The 22,489-nt window shown below is 45.9% G+C and overlaps 1 protein-coding gene across 1 annotated transcript in view; it reads right to left on the reverse strand.

Moving 5' to 3' along the window:
- Nucleotides 1-22,489, reverse strand: part of MGAT4D (MGAT4 family member D) — a 666,451-nt gene that overhangs the window by 166,530 nt on the left and 477,432 nt on the right. Inside the window, exon 10 of the mRNA XM_085641583.1 lies at nt 8,139-8,246. Within this exon, the coding sequence (XP_085497709.1) occupies nt 8,139-8,246 (108 nt within the window). The remainder of the gene's footprint in view (nt 1-8,138; nt 8,247-22,489) is intronic.

The following is a 22,489-nucleotide window of genomic DNA, read 5'->3' on the forward strand; positions in this document are numbered from 1 at the left end:
TTATTCTAGCATCTTTGGATGACATTAGCTTAGAGGGGACAAAATAATTAATCATGTAGTGGGATAGTGTTTAGGTGTTAAGGCAATATGACATTTTCTTTTACTGTACTCTGATTTGGAGATAGAAAGACACATTTGCTCACACCACAGTGATTCTGAAGTTATGTTAATTTCACATGCAGAAAGTGTAAAAACCCATTGATTTTGGGAGGTGAGCTATAGGGGTGGGCGGAATTTGCGAAATTCACTTTCGCAAATTATCCCGAAAATGTTAAAAATCTCCTCAAACACGCAGAAATATCGCGAAGATGCGGAAGTTTTTTTCCCGCCCGTTCACGGTATTTTCTGCGTGGTCGCGGCTTGCCAACTTACCCATGACGAATGACGTTACTGCGGGCGCGAACTGTCGCGAGACAGCGCAAATGGCTACCAACAATCCAACATCTCATGGAGAATGCGACCGGACCGGGAAAACTTGTCGGCGAACGCGGGGATTCAGGTAAGGCCATCGCGCGCACGCGAGAATGTATTATTTCACAGCGCGAGCAAGCAAAAAAGTTCCGGTAAAATGCGGATTGCGGAAATTTTGACATTTTCGCGCTCTCCGCGGAACGCGAAAATGTCAAATTATCGCAATTTCCGCGAGCGGCACCGAATTTTAGCCCAGGCCTAGTGAGCTAGAGAGCTTCCTCTTCTGCCAGGGACGCTGTCCGTTACTCTCGCGATTCTGCTGCCCACTTGGGACATTTCTATGTATTGCCCTATTCACTGACAGACTTTATGGCACCGACTCTGTATTGACTTATTTTTTACTTTTGTAATTAAACCCTTTAATTATACCACTGATCTAGATCTCACTTATTGAGTGGGCCCATTTACTTAGCTGTCTGCATTTCTGCTATTTTTATGTATTGGGAAGTGCCTTACCGTGGGGACACATTACCTCATGATATTGAGGTTTAACCTGTCTTCAATTCAGCCAACTGTGGGCATTCTGATTGAAGTAAAGTTTGGGGTATGTAAAGTTTTGGGGCTTGAGCCCACACCAGGAGAAATGGAATATCCGGAACTGCCTCTGAGCAGGGGTGAAATCGAGTAGTCGGTAGAGTTATGAGCCTCCTGCAGAGGCTTGTGTGTAAAGAAGTAGACCACATATTCAAATCATGCAGGGCTGACATAGCCCTTCATGTTTCCAACTACATAGAATGCTGAAGCTTATCTCATCTTGTGGGAAAAAAGTGTAATAATCTCCCTCTAGAAATCTACCAACCTTTTTTTATTGAGGCAATCTTTCAGCTAAAGCTCAAGCTTGTTCAAGCTCTTGTACCAAAACATTTCGGTAGCACCTATGAAGTGGGCCGGAGTAGAGTGAGCTATATTTGAATTGACTGTAAAACGTAGGTTTAAGGAAGTTTTGCAGTCTTGTGGAGGGTGTTGTTGATACACCTCTTTTGAGTCGTGGTCTGAACGCAAATTCTATGTCAGGACCGGAGGCTTCGGATTATGCATATCTCTCTCTACGCTTTATTATGACAAAAAACACAGCAGCCAGAGAGATATCACTGAACATCAACTACAGAAAAAACTACAACTTCCTACAACCAGGGAGTACATTCAGGTATGTAATAATAATAATAATAATCCACATTTGTAAAGCGCGAACAATCACCCGTAAGGGTCTCTAGGCGCTGGGGGCCGTCGGGAAGATTAAGCAAGCTATTCCAGATTCCAGAGTCAGTCGCCCTGGCCGTGGCGCCACACCTCTTCCATCACCATCCACCATCACCATCAACTGTTTCCATCAACCATAATACAAAGTCCTCTGTCTGTCTCCTCCCTTCCTCTTTCTTCGCTGCTTCGCAGCCAGTTAAATGCTCTTTTTATCTGTCTCTAGTAATGTTAACTCTGAATGGTTTTATCTTATCCGGTTTTGTGGCATCGTACTTAGAATTGTACTGCTAGTGTTTGACAATTGCTGATTGTTTTTCAGAGCCCCTGCCGGCCACGGGAATGTTTGTCGCTCCTCACGTGGCCGGCTTCCCTGCTGGTGCGGTGTCATCTGTGGCCGCTAGGGGGTCTCATTCGTCTCGTTGCTCTCGCGTCACGGCTCCTCACATGAGGAGCGCACCGCTAGAGAAACGAACGCCAAGCCCTGTCCCTGTACTCTGCCTAACCAAGGACGTCCGCGAAGCGGACCGTATTGCCTGCATTTACTTGCTGAACGCCCCGGCAGGGGTCCGTAGTGTGGGTTTATACCCGCGGTGAACGCGCTTATCAGCGCAGTAAAGCACTTCTTGTTCCTCACGCATTGAGCGAGCTAATCAGCTCTGGGCATCAACGCTGCTGCTATAAACGTGCTGGGGGCAGACACCCGGTCAGGTTTAGCTCCTGAGGATTTGAGCGCGTTGTGGGTTGTGGTGCGACCCTATCTGTGGTCCTCAGGGCTACCCAAATTCTTGCAGCCTCCGGCCTGCCCCTAATATTTTTTTACCTGCGTGTGTGTGTGCTTTTTCTTGCAGTTTGTGCTTTTCCCAGGCACATTAAGTTGTGGTTTTCCCTCTGGGTACTTACCTTGTTTCTATGGCTGGTCAGGCAGAATATTATGAGGAGGAGGTCCAGGAGTACCTACCTTATGAAGTCAATTTCTTTGATGCTGTTGATGCTTCAATTTACAGGGTGGTTAATGAAGTGGTGGGTCCTATGGAGCAACGCCTCTCGGACAGGATAGTTCAGGAGTTTAACAGGTTGGCTGCAGTGCGCAGAGGCACTGCGCCGGTACCCGGCGATAGTCATGAGAATGCCCCCCACCCTCCAAGAAACAGCGTCCGGACGGTGTGGACGCAGACGCCTTTGCACGGCTTAAGACGGCGTTTTTAGCGAAAGCGGCATCGGCCGTCCCTCTCCCTCCATCGGAGGGAGCGTCCCAGGATATCCCGGACCCCCCATCCCCTGCCACGGATAATGACACTCAAGGGGATACCGACGAGGAAGCGGGGTCCTCTCGTCCTTGGCGTCCAACTCCTGCTGCCTCTTCGGCGACACCGGAGGAGGATGCAGACATGCTTAATCCCGACGATATTATGCATCCCCGGTCGTCGACTTGGGTCCCGGGGGATAAAGTTGTCAGTTTTCTTGCGAACCGCCTCCGCAAGCCTCTTGAGAAGGAGGCGTGGAGTTGTTTAAGAGCGGAGTGTCCGAGACCCTCTTTGCCTGATAAGATTGCATTCACGCCAGAGTTGGACTCTAAAATGGCCACTTTGTTGGCGAAGTATGTGAAAGACCCTCGGAAGGGTATAGATAGGTCTTGGCGGTCCTGTCAGGACAAACTCCTCGATGCCATCGGTCCAATGTCCAAAATCTTAGACATGGCGGAGGAAGCTAAAGTGACAGGTTCAACCATCTCACCAGAAGTCCTATCTAATTGGGCCCAGCGAGCCATCATTTTTATGGAGAACGCGAATTGCGCTCTTTCAACCGAGCGTCGCCATTGTGGGAAGCTGGGGCGGTGGCCCAAGGGGGCCTTTTTGGTGAACCATTCGTTAAAAAGCTGGGTAAATTTCTCTCTACTTTTACTTCATTGGGCAAGGCCCAGTCCAGTATTAAAAGGGTTTTTACCCAGCGGGTTTTCCGGGATTCGGCAGGGACCGCTCGCCCGGCCGTGGTTTCCAACAAGACCCTTCAAGGGGACAAGGTTCTGGCCGCGGCCAATATAATTCGACCGCGAACTACAACAACTTTTATCCAATGCGAGAGCAGCGTTTCAGAGGCCGTGGAGGTTTCAAGTCCAATTCCAGCGGCGGAAATTAAAACGGTAAGTGTTCTTCCCGCAGATCAGATTCGCATAGGGGGGCGACTGGCGTGTTTTCAGGACGCTTGGGCAGCGTTAACTTCCGATGCATGGGTCCTCCAAACCGTTCAGGGTTTTCATGTAGAGTTTCTAGACAACCCTCGACAGGAGACGCGGCCTCATCCGCTACATTTCAGCCCTCAGGACGCACAGTTGATCGACTAAGAGGTCTCCGAGTTGCTCCGCAAGGGAGCCATTTCTCTCTCAACTTTGCACCCCCACGGTTTTCTCAGCAATATATTCCTGGTGGACAAATCCGACGGGGGTTGTCGACCCGTTATCAACCTCAAGGAATTCAATGCTTGGTTAGTGTACCGCCATTTAAAGATGGAGGGAATCCATCTGCTGCGCGATCTTCTGCGACCATCCGATTGGACGGCACGTCTGGACTTAAAAGATGCCTATCTGGTAATTCCCATTCATCCGCCCCATCGACGGTTCCTACAGTTTTGTTGGGGGGGTCTGGTGTACGGGTTCAACACCCTTCCATTCGGACTTTCCTCGTCTCCGTGGTGCTTCACCAAGCTGCTTCATCCTGCAGTGGAGTTCCTTCGAGCGCGGGGCATTTGCATGATCGTCTATTTAGACGACCTTCTTCTGATGGCTCAGTGTCCTCAAACCCTGTTGCTTCAACTCCAAAAGACTGTATCCCTTTTACAGGATCTGGGGTTTGTCATCAACGCAGCAAAGTCGATTCTCCAGCCTTCGCAGTACGTAACCTTTCCTGGTTTTGTGGTGGACTCCGTTCAAGCGACTCTGAGTCTTCCGTCACGGAAGATGGCGAAAATTTGCCACGAGCTCCGCCGGACTGCTTCCAGGCCGATTATCTCTTTGCGTCACTTGGCCAGACTCGTGGGCCTTCTGTCGTCCTCGATCCAAGCGATTTTTTCAGGACCCTTGCACTATCGTGCCCTGCAACGTCTCAAGGCGTATCATCTCAGGAGGGGTCGATCGTACGATCATGTGGTGCCGCTTTCAGCGGAGGCCAGGGACGAGATTACATGGTGGCTAACCGATATGGAGGCATGGAACGACCGCGCAATTTTCGGCTCCGTTCCGGATTTGGTCATCGAGTCCGACGCCAGCAGATTAGGTTGGGGCGCTCAATGCGGGGATTTTTCCACTGGAGGAGTTTGGTCTCTAGACGAGCAGGATTTTCATATCAATTGTTTAGAACTGCTAGTGGGTTCTTTCGCGGTGCGCTGTTGCACCAAGGACAGAGTGCAGTCTTGCGTCCTATTGAAGATGGACAATATCTCCGCAGTCCGATATGTCAATCGGTTGGGAGGGCCCCGTTTTCGGGCGTTGGCCAATCTGGCGAAAGACTTTTGGGGGTTCTGCCTGGATCACCACATATCGGAGACGGCGGAGTATCTCCCGGGCCAGAACAATCGGGTCGCGGACTGGCACTTCAGGCATCTCTACGATTCCAGCCTATGGTAGCTGGACCCTCCGATTTTCCGGTGGTTGAACAATCTTTGGGGGCCGTTTTCAGCGGATCTCTTTGCCTCCCGTCTGGACAATCAGGTTCCAAGAGTCTTCAGTTGGAGGCTGGATCCGATGGCTCTTGCCACGAATGCCTTCCTTCAGGACTGGAGTGCGGAACGAGGCTATGCGTTTCCCCCATTTTCAATGATAACGAGGACGGCGGCTCAGATCCGCCGGCAGTGTTCGGAGGTAACCCTGGTAACTCCCCTTTGGAGGTCTCAAGTTTGGTTTCCGGTTCTTCTGGAACTTTCCTGAGATTCTCCAATCCTACTCCCCCTGTATCCTCAGCTTCTTCGGAACCCGGACGAAGATCCTCTTCATCTAGTCACACAGGGGGCGCTCCGACTCATGGCGTGGTGGCTTTCAGGCGACGGTGGTCGTTTCCGGGGCTTTCGGGACAGGTTGAGGCCCTACTGTCAAAGGCTTGGGCAGATAGCACCACGAAACCTTACTGGTCTGCGTGGGCACGATGGGTTCGTTGGTGTCTTCGAAGGAGTCTGGATCCAGTGGTCGCAGGAGTCGTTCCCCTCTTAAACTTCTTCGCCGATCTGGCATCGGAAGGTTTAGCGTATCGCTCCATTAACGCGGTTTCGGCCGGCCACATTCCTTTGGACGGGGCCCCAATTGGGGAACACCCGTTGGTTTGCAGACTTCTACGGGGTGTAAGGTTATCGTTACCCCAGGAACCTCGCTATTGCGTCCTTTGGGACGTTAACACGGTATTGAATTTGTTTCTTTCCTGGCAAGCCAAGAGATACCTGTCTTTGAAAGAACTATCTTCCAAGCTCACAATGCTTTTGTGCTTGGTCTCCTGCAGGAGAGTTTCAGATGTTCACGCTTTGGACATCTCGGCGCGGACTTTTTCCCCGGACGGGGTTGTGTTTACGATAGGTCTCAGGACTAAGTCTCATACAAGAACAACCCGGCTTTTCGGGACTCGCCGAAATTATGTGTGGTGGACTGCCTGAAAGCGTACGAGGATTTAACGCAGGAACTCCGCCCTCCGGGCGAGCGACAACTCTTGATAGCTCTCAAGAAGCCACAAAAAGCAGTCTCTTCTCCCACCATAGCTAGGTGGTACAGTGGGTTATGCAAGAGGCTGGTATTGACACTTAGCAGTTTGGTGCCCACTCTACAAGAGGTGCTATGGCCTCAAAGGCTTTTGCGCTGGGTGCGCGTTTGGAGGATTTAATGCGTGCAGCGGACTGGTCTTCGGACTCTACTTTCAAGAGGTTTTATTTTAAACCGGTACTGAATGTGGCACAGTTGGTGGTAAGTAAGCTTTGAACTAGCATAATCCGAAGCCTCCGGTCCCGACACAGAATCAGAATTTGCCTAGTATCATGATGGTAAGTTCCAATTCTATTAAGGACACGGAGGCGAGGATTATCTCTCCCGGGGCACTTTGGTGCGAACCCGCCCATATGGTAGTAAGTAACCAGTTTGCATATTAATGGCTTTGTTCAGACCTTTTGTTTCTCTGTATTAATGTTCTTGCACTATGTTGCTGTTGCATCGCATTCTTTGCCGATGTTACGGATTACTTACCTCGTTTTTTTGCTTCTTTCAGGGAATGATGGATCTAAACAGGACCAATGATGGGATGGCGTAACTTGTGCAAAGAAAGAGGAAAGGAGGAGACAGACAGAGGACTTTGTATTATGGTTGATGGAAACAGTTGATGGACTATATACCTGAATGTACTCCCTGGTTGTAGGGAGTTGTAGTTTTTTCTGTAGTTGATGTTCAGTGATTACTGTGATATCTCTCTGGCTGCTGTGTTTTTTGTCAAACAGATTCCCGAACTTTCCACCTCAGCAAAGTGAGGAAAATGTGTTTTTTTGGATAATTCTTTAGGTTTGCATGGGATTCTGGGTACCATAACCTGCTGAGAGCCAGTCAAGTCGCCCCATCCTGGATTCCCCTGCATTTCTAGTTTTCAAAAATGTTTCGGTTTGCTAGATTTCCGTAGGTGCCGGCAGAGCTAGGGTTCAAAAACTACAGCTAGGCACTTTGCAAAAAAATTGTCATTTTTCACTGTGAAAATGTGGTGTGTCCACGTTGTGTTTTACGCTGTTTCCTGTCGTGGGCACTAGGCCTACCCACACAAGTGAGGTACCATTTTTCTCGGAAGACTTTGGGGAACACGAGGTGGGTGGAATTTTGTGGATCCATGCAAGTTCCAGAACTTTCCACCACAGAATACTGATGAATATGTGTTCTTTGGACAATTTTTTAGGTTTGCAAGGGATCGTGTCCTTAATATAATTGGAACTTACCGTCATGATACTACGCAAATTCCGATTCTCCATCCAAATTAGTACTGTGTGCAGCAAAGGGAGGCAAGGACAGCTGGATATGTAAAGGAAAAGTTTATGTAGCCCTACCCATCTTACATTAATACCACCTGCTCCCTTTTCCTGCATTTCCAAATGCCTAGGCCCATATAAACATTTAAACCACTAATAGTGACTTTTTGGGAGAAGGATTTGGCATTTGTGTGATAGTGTACAATGAAACCCGCGTTCTACATCAATTTATGCTGCTAAAATAAATTACTATGATGATGATTATGCCAAGCAGCTTTTCCTAATTTGAGGATAATAACATCCTTTAAAGTCTCTTCTCTTTAAAATGAACTGTGTTTTTTACTCAAAAGAAATGAAACGTTTGGATCTTGTTACCACAAAAACTGAATTTACCTTTTAGACACAAATCCATGTCTAAGATGCCAGAAAAATCCTTCTTCATTTTAAAAGATAAAACAGAACTTGCTTGATCTACAAACTAGAAATGTTCTTACTTTTAAATTCTGTATCTTCCCAGACAGTGACGAATGTGTTCCCATATGCTGGAAGAGAGATGGCCGGTATCGGATTCTCAGATTCGCCTTTTGCCTGTCACAGTGTTTCTAAAAATAAAATAAATACAATATGTCAAAATCCTTTCTAAAGGCATGCTTTTTTACATGGTAATTGCAAAATATTAACTTAAAAGAACGGAGTGCGCCTATTTGTGAAAGTTCTGCAACAAAATAATTCCATGGCAATGCACAATTTTTGCATTCATATAAAATAGCTCCTATTTATTCTTTTGCCCGAAATTGCCTCCGTTTCAGTAGACGAAAATGGGGGCGAAATACATTTCCCAATTATGTTTTTTAAAATCTCCCATTTTCTTTTTGTTGGAAAACATATTTTATTGGTTTTATGAATATTGTACAGAGTATGTGAACTTGATGCAACAACTCAACATTAATAGCATACATCATATAACAACATTTTTGCCCAGTTCCTCGAGTGCTTCCTGAGGCAAGAAAATTCCCCCAATATAAAACAAAGCTCTAACTATGCCTGTACCTGTCAATATGTTTAATCTTGGTCATGCATCAACGTGCTATATTCTAGAGTGAGTCGACAGACCCGCTATCCTCTTACCTATGTTATCACCTCTGTAGCTAATTGATCCTCTGCCCCGTGATGCAGGTCCAGGGCTATATTTCTAAAAGTGTCCCACCTTGCCCATATGTTGATATGTTTTTGAGGGCATCCCCGGGTAATGAAGGCAGGGAGTTCCAATTCCATGATAAAATCCGAACCTGCTTTCCAAAGCGCCACTTTGTCGGTTCTCCACTTTCCACAGTTTTGCAACATCTCGCTTTGCTAGGGTGAGACCTAGGTACAACAAATGTGTTTTGTACCTGTTTCCTCCTAAAGTGTCTGTGCTGTGCAATATTGTTAATTTTGGAGATCTCGATATGTCCCAAGCTAGCATCTCAGGTAGGCAATTTAATACCCCACGCCAAAAACGTTCAAGGACTGCATAGATCATACTGTATAAATAAAGGTACCTTCTTCCACATGACATCAAAGACAAAGCAGAGACACAATAAGCCCCGCCTTCGATAGCCCATGTCTGGTGTAATACACCCTGTGTAAGTATTTAAACTGGATGAGGCACAGTCGGATTGAGACTGCTGCCCTGGGCGGTGACATGAGCGGCTTCGCCCAGTCATCGCCATCAATCGGACCAATATCAGCATACCACGCTGCTCTTAGGGATTCCAATGTTGCGGGCTATTGGTAACTGGTATTTTCGTAAATTCTAGGTCCCCAGATCCCCCATCAGCAGTTTGCCTTCTAATGGGCTAAATTCTGGTATGGTAATCAAGTCTTTAATATATGGGTGAAGGGCATGTCATAATTGTAAAAAACAATTAGAATTGCGTCTGGGGCATACAGAATTCTTTACGGAAGCTTCTGAACGATTTTAAAACCATTTCCTTCATGACATCTCCAAAGCTAGAGTTCCAATTCGATCCCAGCTTCTGAATCCCTGGAGATCTGTGACTTGTGGAAGCAGACGGTTCTGACACAGTGGAGTGGCCTGCGTTAGGCGTCCCACCACCAGATTCTAGGGAGGGTCTTTCGCTAGGTCATAATCACCAACCTCGTTGCTGGGGGAAGATCCTAGGGGTCAGTCCTACTATATAGGAATGAGTGTATAGAAAGCTACCCCACGAGCCATTGTTCAAGCCTGTATGCTGGATCCTCTTTGGACCCATACCACCATTCATTCGGTATTTGCAGGTGTGCAGCGGCATGGTAGGACCGCATGTCTGCTGCGGCAATACCTCTGCAATAAGTGGATTGTATACAGGTACGCAGGGCCACCCTGGCCGCACCACCCCCTTCAAGAAGTGTTGCAGCATTGCATTGACTTTATGAAACCATATAAGAGGGCTGGTTATAATTAAGATTGTAGTTGGTACAGCAGTTTGGGCAGAGAGACCATCTTAAAGATAGCTGATCTTCCATACAACGACAGAGGAAGTGTTGACCAATGTTTAATCTCGATCTTAACCTTATCGGTTGTTGCCACGAGGTTATTTTCCCAGGACGTGGTTTGATTAGCTGATACGTAAACTCCCAGATATGTAAAGCCGTCCGCAACCGTCGGAAGTTCTTCTGACCACCGACTGCGTCCCATTGATCCCCTCAGCGGCCACAACAATGTTTTAGATTGTTTAGACTGTGGATCAGTCCTAAAAAACAGGATTTATGTAATAGTCTGATTAATGCTATATATCTAGGCCCCATGTTTAGATGTTGCAGTAACAAACATGTAGGACCAGTTAACCAAATCGAATGCCTTGTCCATATCCACTAACAGCAAGGCTGCTGGTCCGTCTAATCTATCAAAGGCAGCTATTGCATTATAGGTTCCCCGTATATTGTGTTGCGTTGCACGTTGTGGCATGACGCCAGCCTGATCTGGATGAATCAAGGCTGGGAGGTATGGTATCAGCCTACTTGCCAAGATCCTAGCGAGTATCTTGGCTTCTATATTTAATAAAGATATGGGCCGATAGGATGCGCATAATTCAGGTGGACGACACGGTTTTGGGAAGACCACTATCTCCGTATATGGCTCTAGTCCGGAGGTAGACATTTGGCTGCGAAGGCCTCCTCTAGGGTTGCAAGGTACTGTGGTCCCAGCATAGTTATGTGCATTTTGAAGAATTCACTAGGAAATCCATTGGGTCCTGGTGATCTACCGGAGGCTATCCCCGTGACCACTGGCTGAAGAAGGCTGAAATGCCAGAAACCGGTCCTAGGAAGCTTGTTTCCGGTCCAGGGAAGACATGGCTTGGCAGTTCGGGCTGGACTGTTCCCATGAGGCACAGGGTCAGACTGATTTGCATATGGCCATGTCTGAACTGGGGTGGCAGAGTGGGCTAAAGAACGGTGATGGATTAAACCCAGATCAGTTGACTGGGGGTGAGTGCTTGCAATGTTCAACACTCCGTCCATCATTTCCTTTGGTTTTTGCTTTGTTCGCCATAAGTTGGCAGGGTATGCTCAGACGTGAGTCCCTTGCTCACTTTGCCACTGGATTCAAGCAAGCCTGGCTGAAGAAGGCTGAAATGCCAGAAACCGGTCCTAGGAAGCTTGTTTCCGGTCCAGGGAAGACATGGCTTGGCAGTTCGGGCTGGACTGTTCCCATGAGGCACAGGGTCAGACTGATTTGCATATGGCCATGTCTGAACTGGGGTGGCAGAGTGGGCTAAAGAACGGTGATGGATTAAACCCAGATCAGTTGACTGGGGGTGAGTGCTTGCAATGTTCAACACTCCGTCCATCATTTCCTTTGGTTTTTGCTTTGTTCGCCATAAGTTGGCAGGGTATGCTCAGACGTGAGTCCCTTGCTCACTTTGCCACTGGATTCAAGCAAGCCTGGCTGAAGAAGGCTGAAATGCCAGAAACCGGTCCTAGGAAGCTTGTTTCCGGTCCAGGGAAGACATGGCTTGGCAGTTCGGGCTGGACTGTTCCCATGAGGCACAGGGTCAGACTGATTTGCATATGGCCATGTCTGAACTGGGGTGGCAGAGTGGGCTAAAGAACGGTGATGGATTAAACCCAGATCAGTTGACTGGGGGTGAGTGCTTGCAATGTTCAACACTCCGTCCATCATTTCCTTTGGTTTTTGCTTTGTTCGCCATAAGTTGGCAGGGTATGCTCAGACGTGAGTCCCTTGCTCACTTTGCCACTGGATTCAAGCAAGCCTGGCTGAAGAAGGCTGAAATGCCAGAAACCGGTCCTAGGAAGCTTGTTTCCGGTCCAGGGAAGACATGGCTTGGCAGTTCGGGCTGGACTGTTCCCATGAGGCACAGGGTCAGACTGATTTGCATATGGCCATGTCTGAACTGGGGTGGCAGAGTGGGCTAAAGAACGGTGATGGATTAAACCCAGATCAGTTGACTGGGGGTGAGTGCTTGCAATGTTCAACACTCCGTCCATCATTTCCTTTGGTTTTTGCTTTGTTCGCCATAAGTTGGCAGGGTATGCTCAGACGTGAGTCCCTTACTCACTTTGCCACTGGATTCAAGCAAGCCTGGCTGAAGAAGGCTGAAATGCCAGAAACCGGTCCTAGGAAGCTTGTTTCCGGTCCAGGGAAGACATGGCTTAGCAGTTCGGGCTGGACTGTTCCCATGAGGCACAGGGTCAGACTGATTTGCATATGGCCATGTCTGAACTGGGGTGGCAGAGTGGGCTAAAGAACGGTGATGGATTAAACCCAGATCAGTTGACTGGGGGTGAGTGCTTGCAATGTTCAACACTCCGTCCATCATTTCCTTTGGTTTTTGCTTTGTTCGCCATAAGTTGGCAGGGTATGCTCAGACGTGAGTCCCTTGCTCACTTTGCCACTGGTTTCAAGCAAGCCTGGCTGAAGAAGGCTGAAATGCCAGAAACCGGTCCTAGGAAGCTTGTTTCCGGTCCAGGGAAGACATGGCTTGGCAGTTCGGGCTGGACTGTTCCCATGAGGCACAGGGTCAGACTGATTTGCATATGGCCATGTCTGAACTGGGGTGGCAGAGTGGGCTAAAGAACGGTGATGGATTAAACCCAGATCAGTTGACTGGGGGTGAGTGCTTGCAATGTTCAACACACCGTCCATCATTTCCTTTGGTTTTTGCTTTGTTCGCCATAAGTTGGCAGGGTATGCTCAGACGTGAGTCCCTTGCTCACTTTGCCACTGGATTCAAGCAAGCCTGGCTGAAGAAGGCTGAAATGCCAGAAACCAGTCCTAGGAAGCTTGTTTCCGGTCCAGGGAAGACATGGCTTGGCAGTTCGGGCTGGACTGTTCCCATGAGGCACAGGGTCAGACTGATTTGCATATGGCCATGTCTGAACTGGGGTGGCAGAGTGGGCTAAAGAACGGTGATGGATTAAACCCAGATCAGTTGACTGGGGGTGAGTGCTTGCAATGTTCAACACTCCGTCCATCATTTCCTTTGGTTTTTGCTTTGTTCGCCATAAGTTGGCAGGGTATGCTCAGACGTGAGTCCCTTGCTCACTTTGCCACTGGATTCAAGCAAGCCTGGCTGAAGAAGGCTGAAATGCCAGAAACCGGTCCTAGGAAGCTTGTTTCCGGTCCAGGGAAGACATGGCTTGGCAGTTCGGGCTGGACTGTTCCCATGAGGCACAGGGTCAGACTGATTTGCATATGGCCATGTCTGAACTGGGGTGGCAGAGTGGGCTAAAGAACGGTGATGGATTAAACCCAGATCAGTTGACTGGGGGTGAGTGCTTGCAATGTTCAACACTCCGTCCATCATTTCCTTTGGTTTTTGCTTTGTTCGCCATAAGTTGGCAGGGTATGCTCAGACGTGAGTCCCTTGCTCACTTTGCCACTGGATTCAAGCAAGCCTGGCTGAAGAAGGCTGAAATGCCAGAAACCGGTCCTAGGAAGCTTGTTTCCGGTCCAGGGAAGACATGGCTTGGCAGTTCGGGCTGGACTGTTCCCATGAGGCACAGGGTCAGACTGATTTGCATATGGCCATGTCTGAACTGGGGTGGCAGAGTGGGCTAAAGAACGGTGATGGATTAAACCCAGATCAGTTGACTGGGGGTGAGTGCTTGCAATGTTCAACACTCCGTCCATCATTTCCTTTGGTTTTTGCATTGATCCCCTCAGCGGCCACAACAATGTTTTAGATTGTTTAGACTGTGGATCAGTCCTAAAAAACAGGATTTATGTAATAGTCTGATTAATGCTATATATCTAGGCCCCATGTTTAGATGTTGCAGTAACAAACATGTAGGACCAGTTAACCAAATCGAATGCCTTGTCCATATCCACTAACAGCAAGGCTGCTGGTCCGTCTAATCTATCAAAGGCAGCTATTGCATTATAGGTTCCCCGTATATTGTGTTGCGTTGCACGTTGTGGCATGACGCCAGCCTGATATGGATGAATCAAGGCTGGGAGGTATGGTATCAGCCTACTTGCCAAGATCCTAGCGAGTATCTTGGCTTCTATATTTAATAAAGATATGGGCCGATAGGATGCGCATAATTCAGGTGGACGACACGGTTTTGGGAAGACCACTATCTCCGTATATGGCTCTAGTCCGGAGGTAGACATTTGGCTGCGAAGGCCTCCTCTAGGGTTGCAAGGTACTGTGGTCCCAGCATAGTTATGTGCATTTTGAAGAATTCACTAGGAAATCCATTGGGTCCTGGTGATCTACCGGAGGCTATCCCCGTGACCACTGAGGTTATTTCCTCTAGTGTAAAGGGACTATCTAGGGCTTTGCGCACTTCAGGTGTCAGTGGCCGAGGTGGTATATTCCGAAAGAAATCCTCGATCTGGGACTCCGAGAGGACCTTGTGTTTAGTGTAAAGTGCATGGTAGAATTCAGCGAAGGCTCCGGCCACTTGTGAGGGATCAGTGATCATCACTCCTGTGCTTGATTTAATTATGGGTATTTGTGTCGGTTTCAAGGAGTATTGGCAAAGTCTATGTAACATTTTCCCTGACTTGTCCCCACATTAATAGTTCCGGCTTTGTGTGGCCTGCCATTTGGCCTCGTCTAGTTGGATGCTTTGGTACCTTCTCTGTAAGATTCCCAGTTGGTGGAAAATCTCCCATTTTCCTCTTCGAAAATGTTGACACCTATGTTACTGGGTACAGATAACTTTAGAATTGCTTCTGTGGAACCAGACGATGGTTCATGAATTGAGCACTCCGGAACAGTAGTGCTTATCAAACTTTGATCAGCAATACACGTGAAGCGTTTCGGCCACATCTCGGCCTGGATCACGGGCACCGTTCAGGCAGACACCAGTGTATTTTAAAACAAATTTAATTGTCATAAACAACAGCTTCAACAGTTCCAGTACTCTGAAAAGAGTTGCAATTCTGCCATCTTGGACTAATGTTATATGGCATTATTTACACAGCAGAAACACATGCTTAAATATTACAGACGCACAATAGTGCTCTGCAGTTGACAAAAACGTACATTTTGGGTTTTTTCACTATTACTCAATAATTTAGCAATCTAAATAACAAAAGCACTTCTAGCATAAACATTCTCAATAGAACAAATCATGATTAGAACACCAATAATTCCCATAGTTGCGGAGACAAAAAAGACAGTACTCTAAAAAGGAGGGTATGTATCTAAAACCTAGTGAATAAAAGTTGGTGTTCCAGAACGAGAGTTAAAACTTAATCCAAAATACATGACCTTGCCGTGTATACAATCATGTGCATTAGAAAATCAAGCCCAAGCCGCTAAATGACTCAATCAAATTATAGTTGGTGAATTTTATGGCATAATTTGTAGGCCAACCTCCTGTTCACCCACGCTAAGCTAAGGCAGTTTATTGTTGTTCTTTTCCTCTTTGAAAAGACCTTCAGCTAGCATGAACACACACTCATAGGATGGCAAACATGGTTTTGTTAGAGATGGGCAAGCCAGCAAACTCATAGACAGCTGAGCCAGAGCAGTGAAAGCTGCGGCATCAGTCAAAACATCAAATGATTTGGAAGGTAAATCATGAAAAACATTATAAAGCACCCTTAAAATTCTTATTGGGCTATTTCTTTAACATTTGGAAGTGGTTCACTTTAACACATTCTATTAGATCACTTGTGTGACATTCATTCTAAGTAATAGTTTCTAAAAAGGAACTTTGAAACATTCAAGAAAAACGTTGTGTCCTGGCGACGTTGTCATGACTCATTCAACAAATAGGTTTTTGTGTACCTTTTATACAGGCCCAAATTGGTTTAGTATGTGAAGCAACATTATTGCCTAATAACCCAATGACATTTTGTATAGCACACTGCCTGAACTAAATTTCTTCAGTGTTTTCAAATTGGTCATCCAATGAAATTGAGGGACTGTAAAGAGTTTTTTCTAAGATGCGCATGACGGGAGCACAAGTTATAGTTGGTTTACCAAAGCATAGCTGGTGTATTCCAGTGGTTTCTGGGTGCTTTAACAATAGCTCAAGTCTCATTCCTATAACAACATTGTAACCATTTTTATTCGGTGCGTATATAATTAACTTTATGTACATAAATGAATATTGTATGTTACTATCACTGCCTTCGTCTGACTGAAGAACAACAGACTCATTTCAACACCTCATTTTGAATACAATTTGTCTTTTCCAGGTACCCTTACTGTCATGAATTCTGTGTCCATTTTCCAGACACTATAGCTATGGATGTCTTATCATGGCCTGACACTATAATGAATAACAGCTTTTACTGGGTCTAGAACTTTGGAATTGGGAGAGCTTGCACATTCAATCCCTTCTACTTCAACTACATCTGATGTACTATTCTCTTGTCAGCCATTTCATTTTTTCCACTCTATGTTCACATCTTCATTTCTTTCATGATTTTGATATTTTTCAAATGATCTGGACACACAACGACGACAATTATTTTGCTGTTCCTTCTTACTTCTTTTGCTTCCTAACGCACAAAATCTATTGCATGCAAACACCAACTATATACAGGATGCTACATGAATAAATAACCACCTTGGTTAAAACTTTACTTCCTTGTACAGCAGTCCAAAGTTTTAAAATATACAGTTATTTCATAAGTATACTGTCATTTTCTTCTGTAACTGAGCTTTGGTCAATCTTTGATTAGTTATTTAATTATTTTTTTTACTTTCTTTTTCATTTTTCAAACATGAGACATAAATACAACAGACACACAAGTAGGTAGTCTGAATGCAACATGAAGCTGATTTGTTGTTATGCGAATTCAAATTTCAAAGCTTTATTCGACAGCATGTCATAAAAGCATCTCAACATCCTAACAATACCATAAATATAAATACTATTTTAAAATACAATGTATACATTTTAAAATTACATTAAACCGTAATGCTGGCGAATAGTTCCAATGAATTTGGTGACATCAATTTGTCTATTAAAAAAAAAAAAATCCTAATATTAAAAGAAGATCAATAACATTTAGTGTCAGATACTCATTGTCCAGCTTCTAACATTTTTAGGGTGCGAGTGCGTATTATCCATGCCCACCCCAAAAATCTTGCAACAGCAATAACCAAACAAGGGGTACAATCAGACTCAAGTATCCTTAGGGCTTCCTTATATCTGCGTATTCCCAAATTTGAACATACTGGTTTTATCCACCTATAACGTGGAACGACATACAATGGACAGACAAACAATAGATGGCCAGGATCCTCAATCAAATCTCGACAGTGGGGACATTTGTTGTCCTGATTAGGTAACCATCTATGGGTGAATGCTTTTACAGGGAGAGACCCAATTCTAAACTGAAAATACAGTTTTCTATCAATGGGCCTCTCTATAAAATCCCAGAATGCCTCACAAGATGGGATAAATTTAATATCAAAATAACGACCTGTTAGATTGGAATTCTGGCCAGAGCTAAAAGCAGATGTTAAGATCATATCCCAGTACATTTTTTTGAATGCAGACTTAGGAGGAAAATTTAAGCCATTTAAATCATTCCATAAATGCCCCATGTCTAATTTTGTTAGCAAATCTCTAATTTCTTTGAGCCATGTAATGGAATGAAAACGATCAGCCCTAATGATATCTTTTAGGGCAATGGCGTAATGCGCTAGTTCCGGTGTGACCATAATCCGCCGCCAATAAAGGAGTGGGCGCAGTCGTGCCAGGTCCTCAACTCTTTTCCTGCCAAGATCGTATGCTAATGGAATCATTGGGGTACTTCGGGGAACTCCTGTTAAACAACGTAAAAACTTGTTTTCAGCTAATCTTAGTTGATTCAGGTTACCAAAGCCCCATAATTCCGATCCATATAATGCAGCACTAATAACTTTCATGTTATAGATTTCCAAGGCTGGAGTGATGGGTTTAGTCAAGGAGGATTTATATTTAGAAACAATTGCTCCTGCTAGCTGATGACATTTTAAGACAGCCATGTCAATATGGTTTGTCCATTTCATATTGTTCTGAAGGGATATCCCCAAGTATGTAAATGCCTCAACTTGCTCCAGCGGGGTGCCGTTAAAATTAATAACACCTCTAAAATTTTGCCGCTGATTTAAACACATGAATTTAGTTTTGGAGGTGTTTATTTCAAGACCACGTTCTCGACAAAAATCACCAAATGCGTTTAGCGCCTTCTGCAGGCCACTAGGTGTCCGCGAAACTATCAGCGTGTCGTCCGCAAACATGAGAACAGGCGCGCGAGACCCAGCCAATACAGGAGCGTCTGTGGGCGAACGGCTCAGATATTCTACAATGCCATTTATGAACAGGGAGAACAACGTGGGTGCCAAGACACATCCCTGCCGAACACCACGCTCTACAGGAAATGTGTCAGTCACCTCCCCCTGAGTTCCCCACCTAATTCGTGCATAATTGTTCTCATGCAAGCGGACAAGTAACGTTAATAGTTCCGGTGCAACCCCGGCTTCATCGAGAACCCTCCAAAGTTTGGAGCGAGGCACTAAATCAAATGCAGATTTTAAATCTATAAAAACCGCATAAAGGGTCCCATTAGTCAGCTTCACATTCCTCCAATAGAGTGCTAAGAAATAAAATACCTGGTCAACCGAACTAGTACATGGTCTAAACCCAGCCTGAAACGGGGACAAAATGTTGTTTTCTTCAATCCAGGTTTGTAATTTATTTTGAACTAATCGACCTACCAGTTTTTGGGCAGAGTCAATAAGACTGATAGGTCTATAGTTGCTGGGTAATGATTTGTCCCCTTTTTTAAAAACTGGGATTATTTCAGCCCCTTTCCATGAGGGGGGAACAGGTGCACCCATAGCTATGGAATTGGCTAGCCATTGAAAGTACTGACACCAGGATGATCTATCAGTTAAAAATACGTCCGCAGGTATCCCATCCATCCCGGGAGCACGGCCCCCGGTAATACAATCTAGTGCTAGATTAATATCCTTAATCGTGAACACCTGCGTGTGAAAATAGATAGCGGGAGGGAGTGGGTGCTCTCCTTCAGATGAGACTGAAGCATATTGCGGTCTGAAGAAGTCAACCCACTGATTTTTTGCCACGTTGTTTTGGGGTGATGGCGCAACCCCACCTCTATCCCACTTCACTATTGCCCAAAACTGCTTTTGATCCTTAGCCAGACAAGCAGATTTCAAGTCCTGCCAGTGCTCCTCATCCCATTCCTTCTTAGCCACTAGCTGTACGTGTCTGTATAGCTTTCTAGCAGATCTCACATCTTCGATGTTTCTTGATCTAAGGGCTAAGCTTAAACTCTGACGAGCTGCTCTACAAGATTTGTTGAACCATCCCACCACAGGCTGTTTGCCCTTATTAGCTTTCCCACCCTCAAGGGGTTTCATGAAAAACTCTTGGAGATTTGAAAAAAAGGTAGTATGGACCTCATCCATAAATGAAGGGAAGTTATTATCTGACGGTTGGGCATTTAATTTAGCCACTTCGTCAATTACCACTTTTTTGAGATCCTCTAATTTCTCCGGCTTTTCTATAAATCTACCCCATTTGACATGCCTCATGTTGTTTGATACGACAATGTCCAGGCTAATTTTCACCCCGTCGATTTTGGGTTCTGTGAGCCCGTTGGGAGTTTGTAGTTCCAAGCACAGGGCGTTGTGATCACTGTCTTCCCGTGCGATTATAGTCATATCATTCAATCTATACTAAATCCTTATATCCACCAGGAAATAATCTATACGGCTAGTGGATCTGCCATTGTCAAATGTACTGGCACCCTGGCGATCTGACCGGGTACGTCCATTGGCAGCTCTGAGCCCTCTCTCTAAACAGAGTGCTTTAAGTTGAATGGCCGCAGCGGTCCATCTCTTGACTGGGGGAAGATCCAGCTGGGGAACTCCCCATCTACTGTCCTCCTCTTCAGCGAGAAACTGGTCCTCAGGGCCAAGGGGCTCGAACGTCGTATTAAGGTCACCACCCACTACAATGAGCTTCTCCGATGGTAGTGCAGAAAGGTGATGATCTAGGGCGGATGTCGTGTCGGATAAGGAGCCTCCAACCATCCCTCTGGCATAGATATTAGATATGACCATTCCCTGGTCATTAGGCCAAGTGATATTTAATGACAAAATGTCATTAGATTGAAGACTATGTTGGTTAATCTTACAACATAAGGATTGGCGGATCCAAGTTATCAGCCCACCTGATGGACGACCTTTAGTTTTTTTAGTAGCAGGTATATAAAAATTAAGGAATCCCAGACAATAAACCGGGTCCATAGACCACGACTCTTGGAATAAAATTATGTCGAACTGGTCAACAAAAGCATGCCATTCGGTTGAATGTAGCTTATTGCTAATTCCTGCAAGGTTCCAGGATAAAAAAGACAGGCGTGACTCAGATTCAAGAGGACGAGGAAACTCATTTAATGTTGATGGACTTTGAAGCTCACTATCAATTCTATTCACGTGTTCAACATTACTGCGTGGGATACCTAATGATTCATTTATTAATGCCTTTGATGCTATGTTTCCAAATCCTAAGTGGCTGGGCGATGTTAGTCTATAGGATTCAAATGCATTTTGCTGGGTAATACTGGAGTTGCATATTACAATATTATCTTGACAGCTGGCTGAGGCTATAGGAGTAGATAAACCATCGTATGATACCAATATTTTATTCTCAAGTCTAACCTCCCCGTCAAGTCAATCGCAATCATTTAAATCTGACAGGACCCCAAACCTGTTTTCTAAACTGATGTTCCACATCCTAGTGGAGTCACTCCCACCCCCTATATTAGGCATTGGGGTCCACCCCTTCCTCGCTGTCGCTCGGTTTGCTTCCCAATTCCTCCCACAATAAAAATATTTTAGTGTTAGAGGAATGATAGCACCGTGTCTCTGTTGAGGGGAAATTATATATTGTTCAGGACATTGGGGAGGACTACTGGGTTAGAAAAATTGAGAACCACACAGTCACCTGCGTACTTTTTAGGATTATGGCCTAGCCATGAGACTCTTCTTGCCATAATAATTTCCCCAGCTAATTGTCGCGCTCCCCAGGGGGACATCCTCATATTTTTTATCAACCAATGCAAAGATTTGCTAATGAGAGAAGATGTGGTTTCTATTTTGTCAAGCGGCAAAGTAGGAACATTGGCAAGGACCAATGTAATGGGAAGGGCCTCAACAGTACATTGAAATTGGTCATTCGCTAGGCGCGAGGCAAAACGGTCAAGAGGGGGACCTGGTTTAGATGCCTTCTGGGAGTTCTCATCAATTCTCAATTGCAAAGATGGGGGATTCACTATCTCTTTTAGCACAGCCCTTCCCTCCCCTCTAGCAGGCAGCACATTCGAGGTAGATCTACTTAGTACCGGGGACGTAACTCTGGTCACTTCTTCTACAGGTCTATTTAGTAAGGCCTATTTAGTAAGGCACTCAATCTGGCTACCTCTGCTGTTAATTTATCAATTTTGGCTACCAAGGGAGTAATGATGCTCTCAATTTTAGTGTCAATCATATTTGCTATTTTCATAGATAGTTCATTCTCAGAGTTTTTAGCAACTTGTGACTCTGGTGTCTCTGCCTTTCTCATGCTTTTTGATACGGAGGTTGCCTTTTTTTTCCCTGGGCGGGTCCCATTGCTTCTAACCTGGGTTTTCCTACAGGTTCTGACTTCCCTAATTCTAGGGGGAGGAGCGGGAGATTTAGGATCAACTAATTCAGCATCCGTATCCAAGTCTACGTCAGGAGTAGGTTGTGAGTTAACAGTTGGGTGGACGCTTAACTCAAGAATGTCGCTATCTAAGACCTCTGTTTCAATTGGAGTGCTACTGTTAACCAATGAGGGAGAAGCCAGCAGCGAATCAGATAGGGGGATCGGTAAAGAAAGGTTTGAGGAACAATTTAACCCCAATGAAACCCTCCTGTCGTTATTAATTTTGCTGACAATCTGCACCAAATAATTGTCCATAGTGTTTGGATTTAAGGACTTTTTTGATTTCGACATGCTACCACAGAGCTGTAACAGAATCTAATAGCAGTTCGTAATGTAATGGTGGAAGCTGTAAGTAGTTCAGTCAGCAATGGTGCCTAGCGGACTTGGTATCAATATAAAACTCACTCAGCCACAGTTCGAAGAGAAATGGCCCGTCCCGTCCTCTGTCGTCCTCGGACGGCCACAGACGGCCCGCCCTTTGTCCGGGCTTCGTCCGGCGCGTCCTGCTCGCGTCCCGCGTAGCGGTTGACGCCTCGACTCTTATGGGACGTAGCAGGCCAGGTCAGATAGGCGGGGAAAGAGCACAGGTGCAACCGAGCACGGGCTCCTGGGACACGGAGTCCCGCGTCGTGCCTCAAGCCCTCCTCAGCGCCTCTGGATACAACAG

This window comes from Triturus cristatus, chromosome 2_2 (genome assembly GCF_964204655.1).
Source record: "Triturus cristatus chromosome 2_2, aTriCri1.1, whole genome shotgun sequence".
Taxonomy (NCBI): domain Eukaryota; kingdom Metazoa; phylum Chordata; class Amphibia; order Caudata; family Salamandridae; genus Triturus; species Triturus cristatus.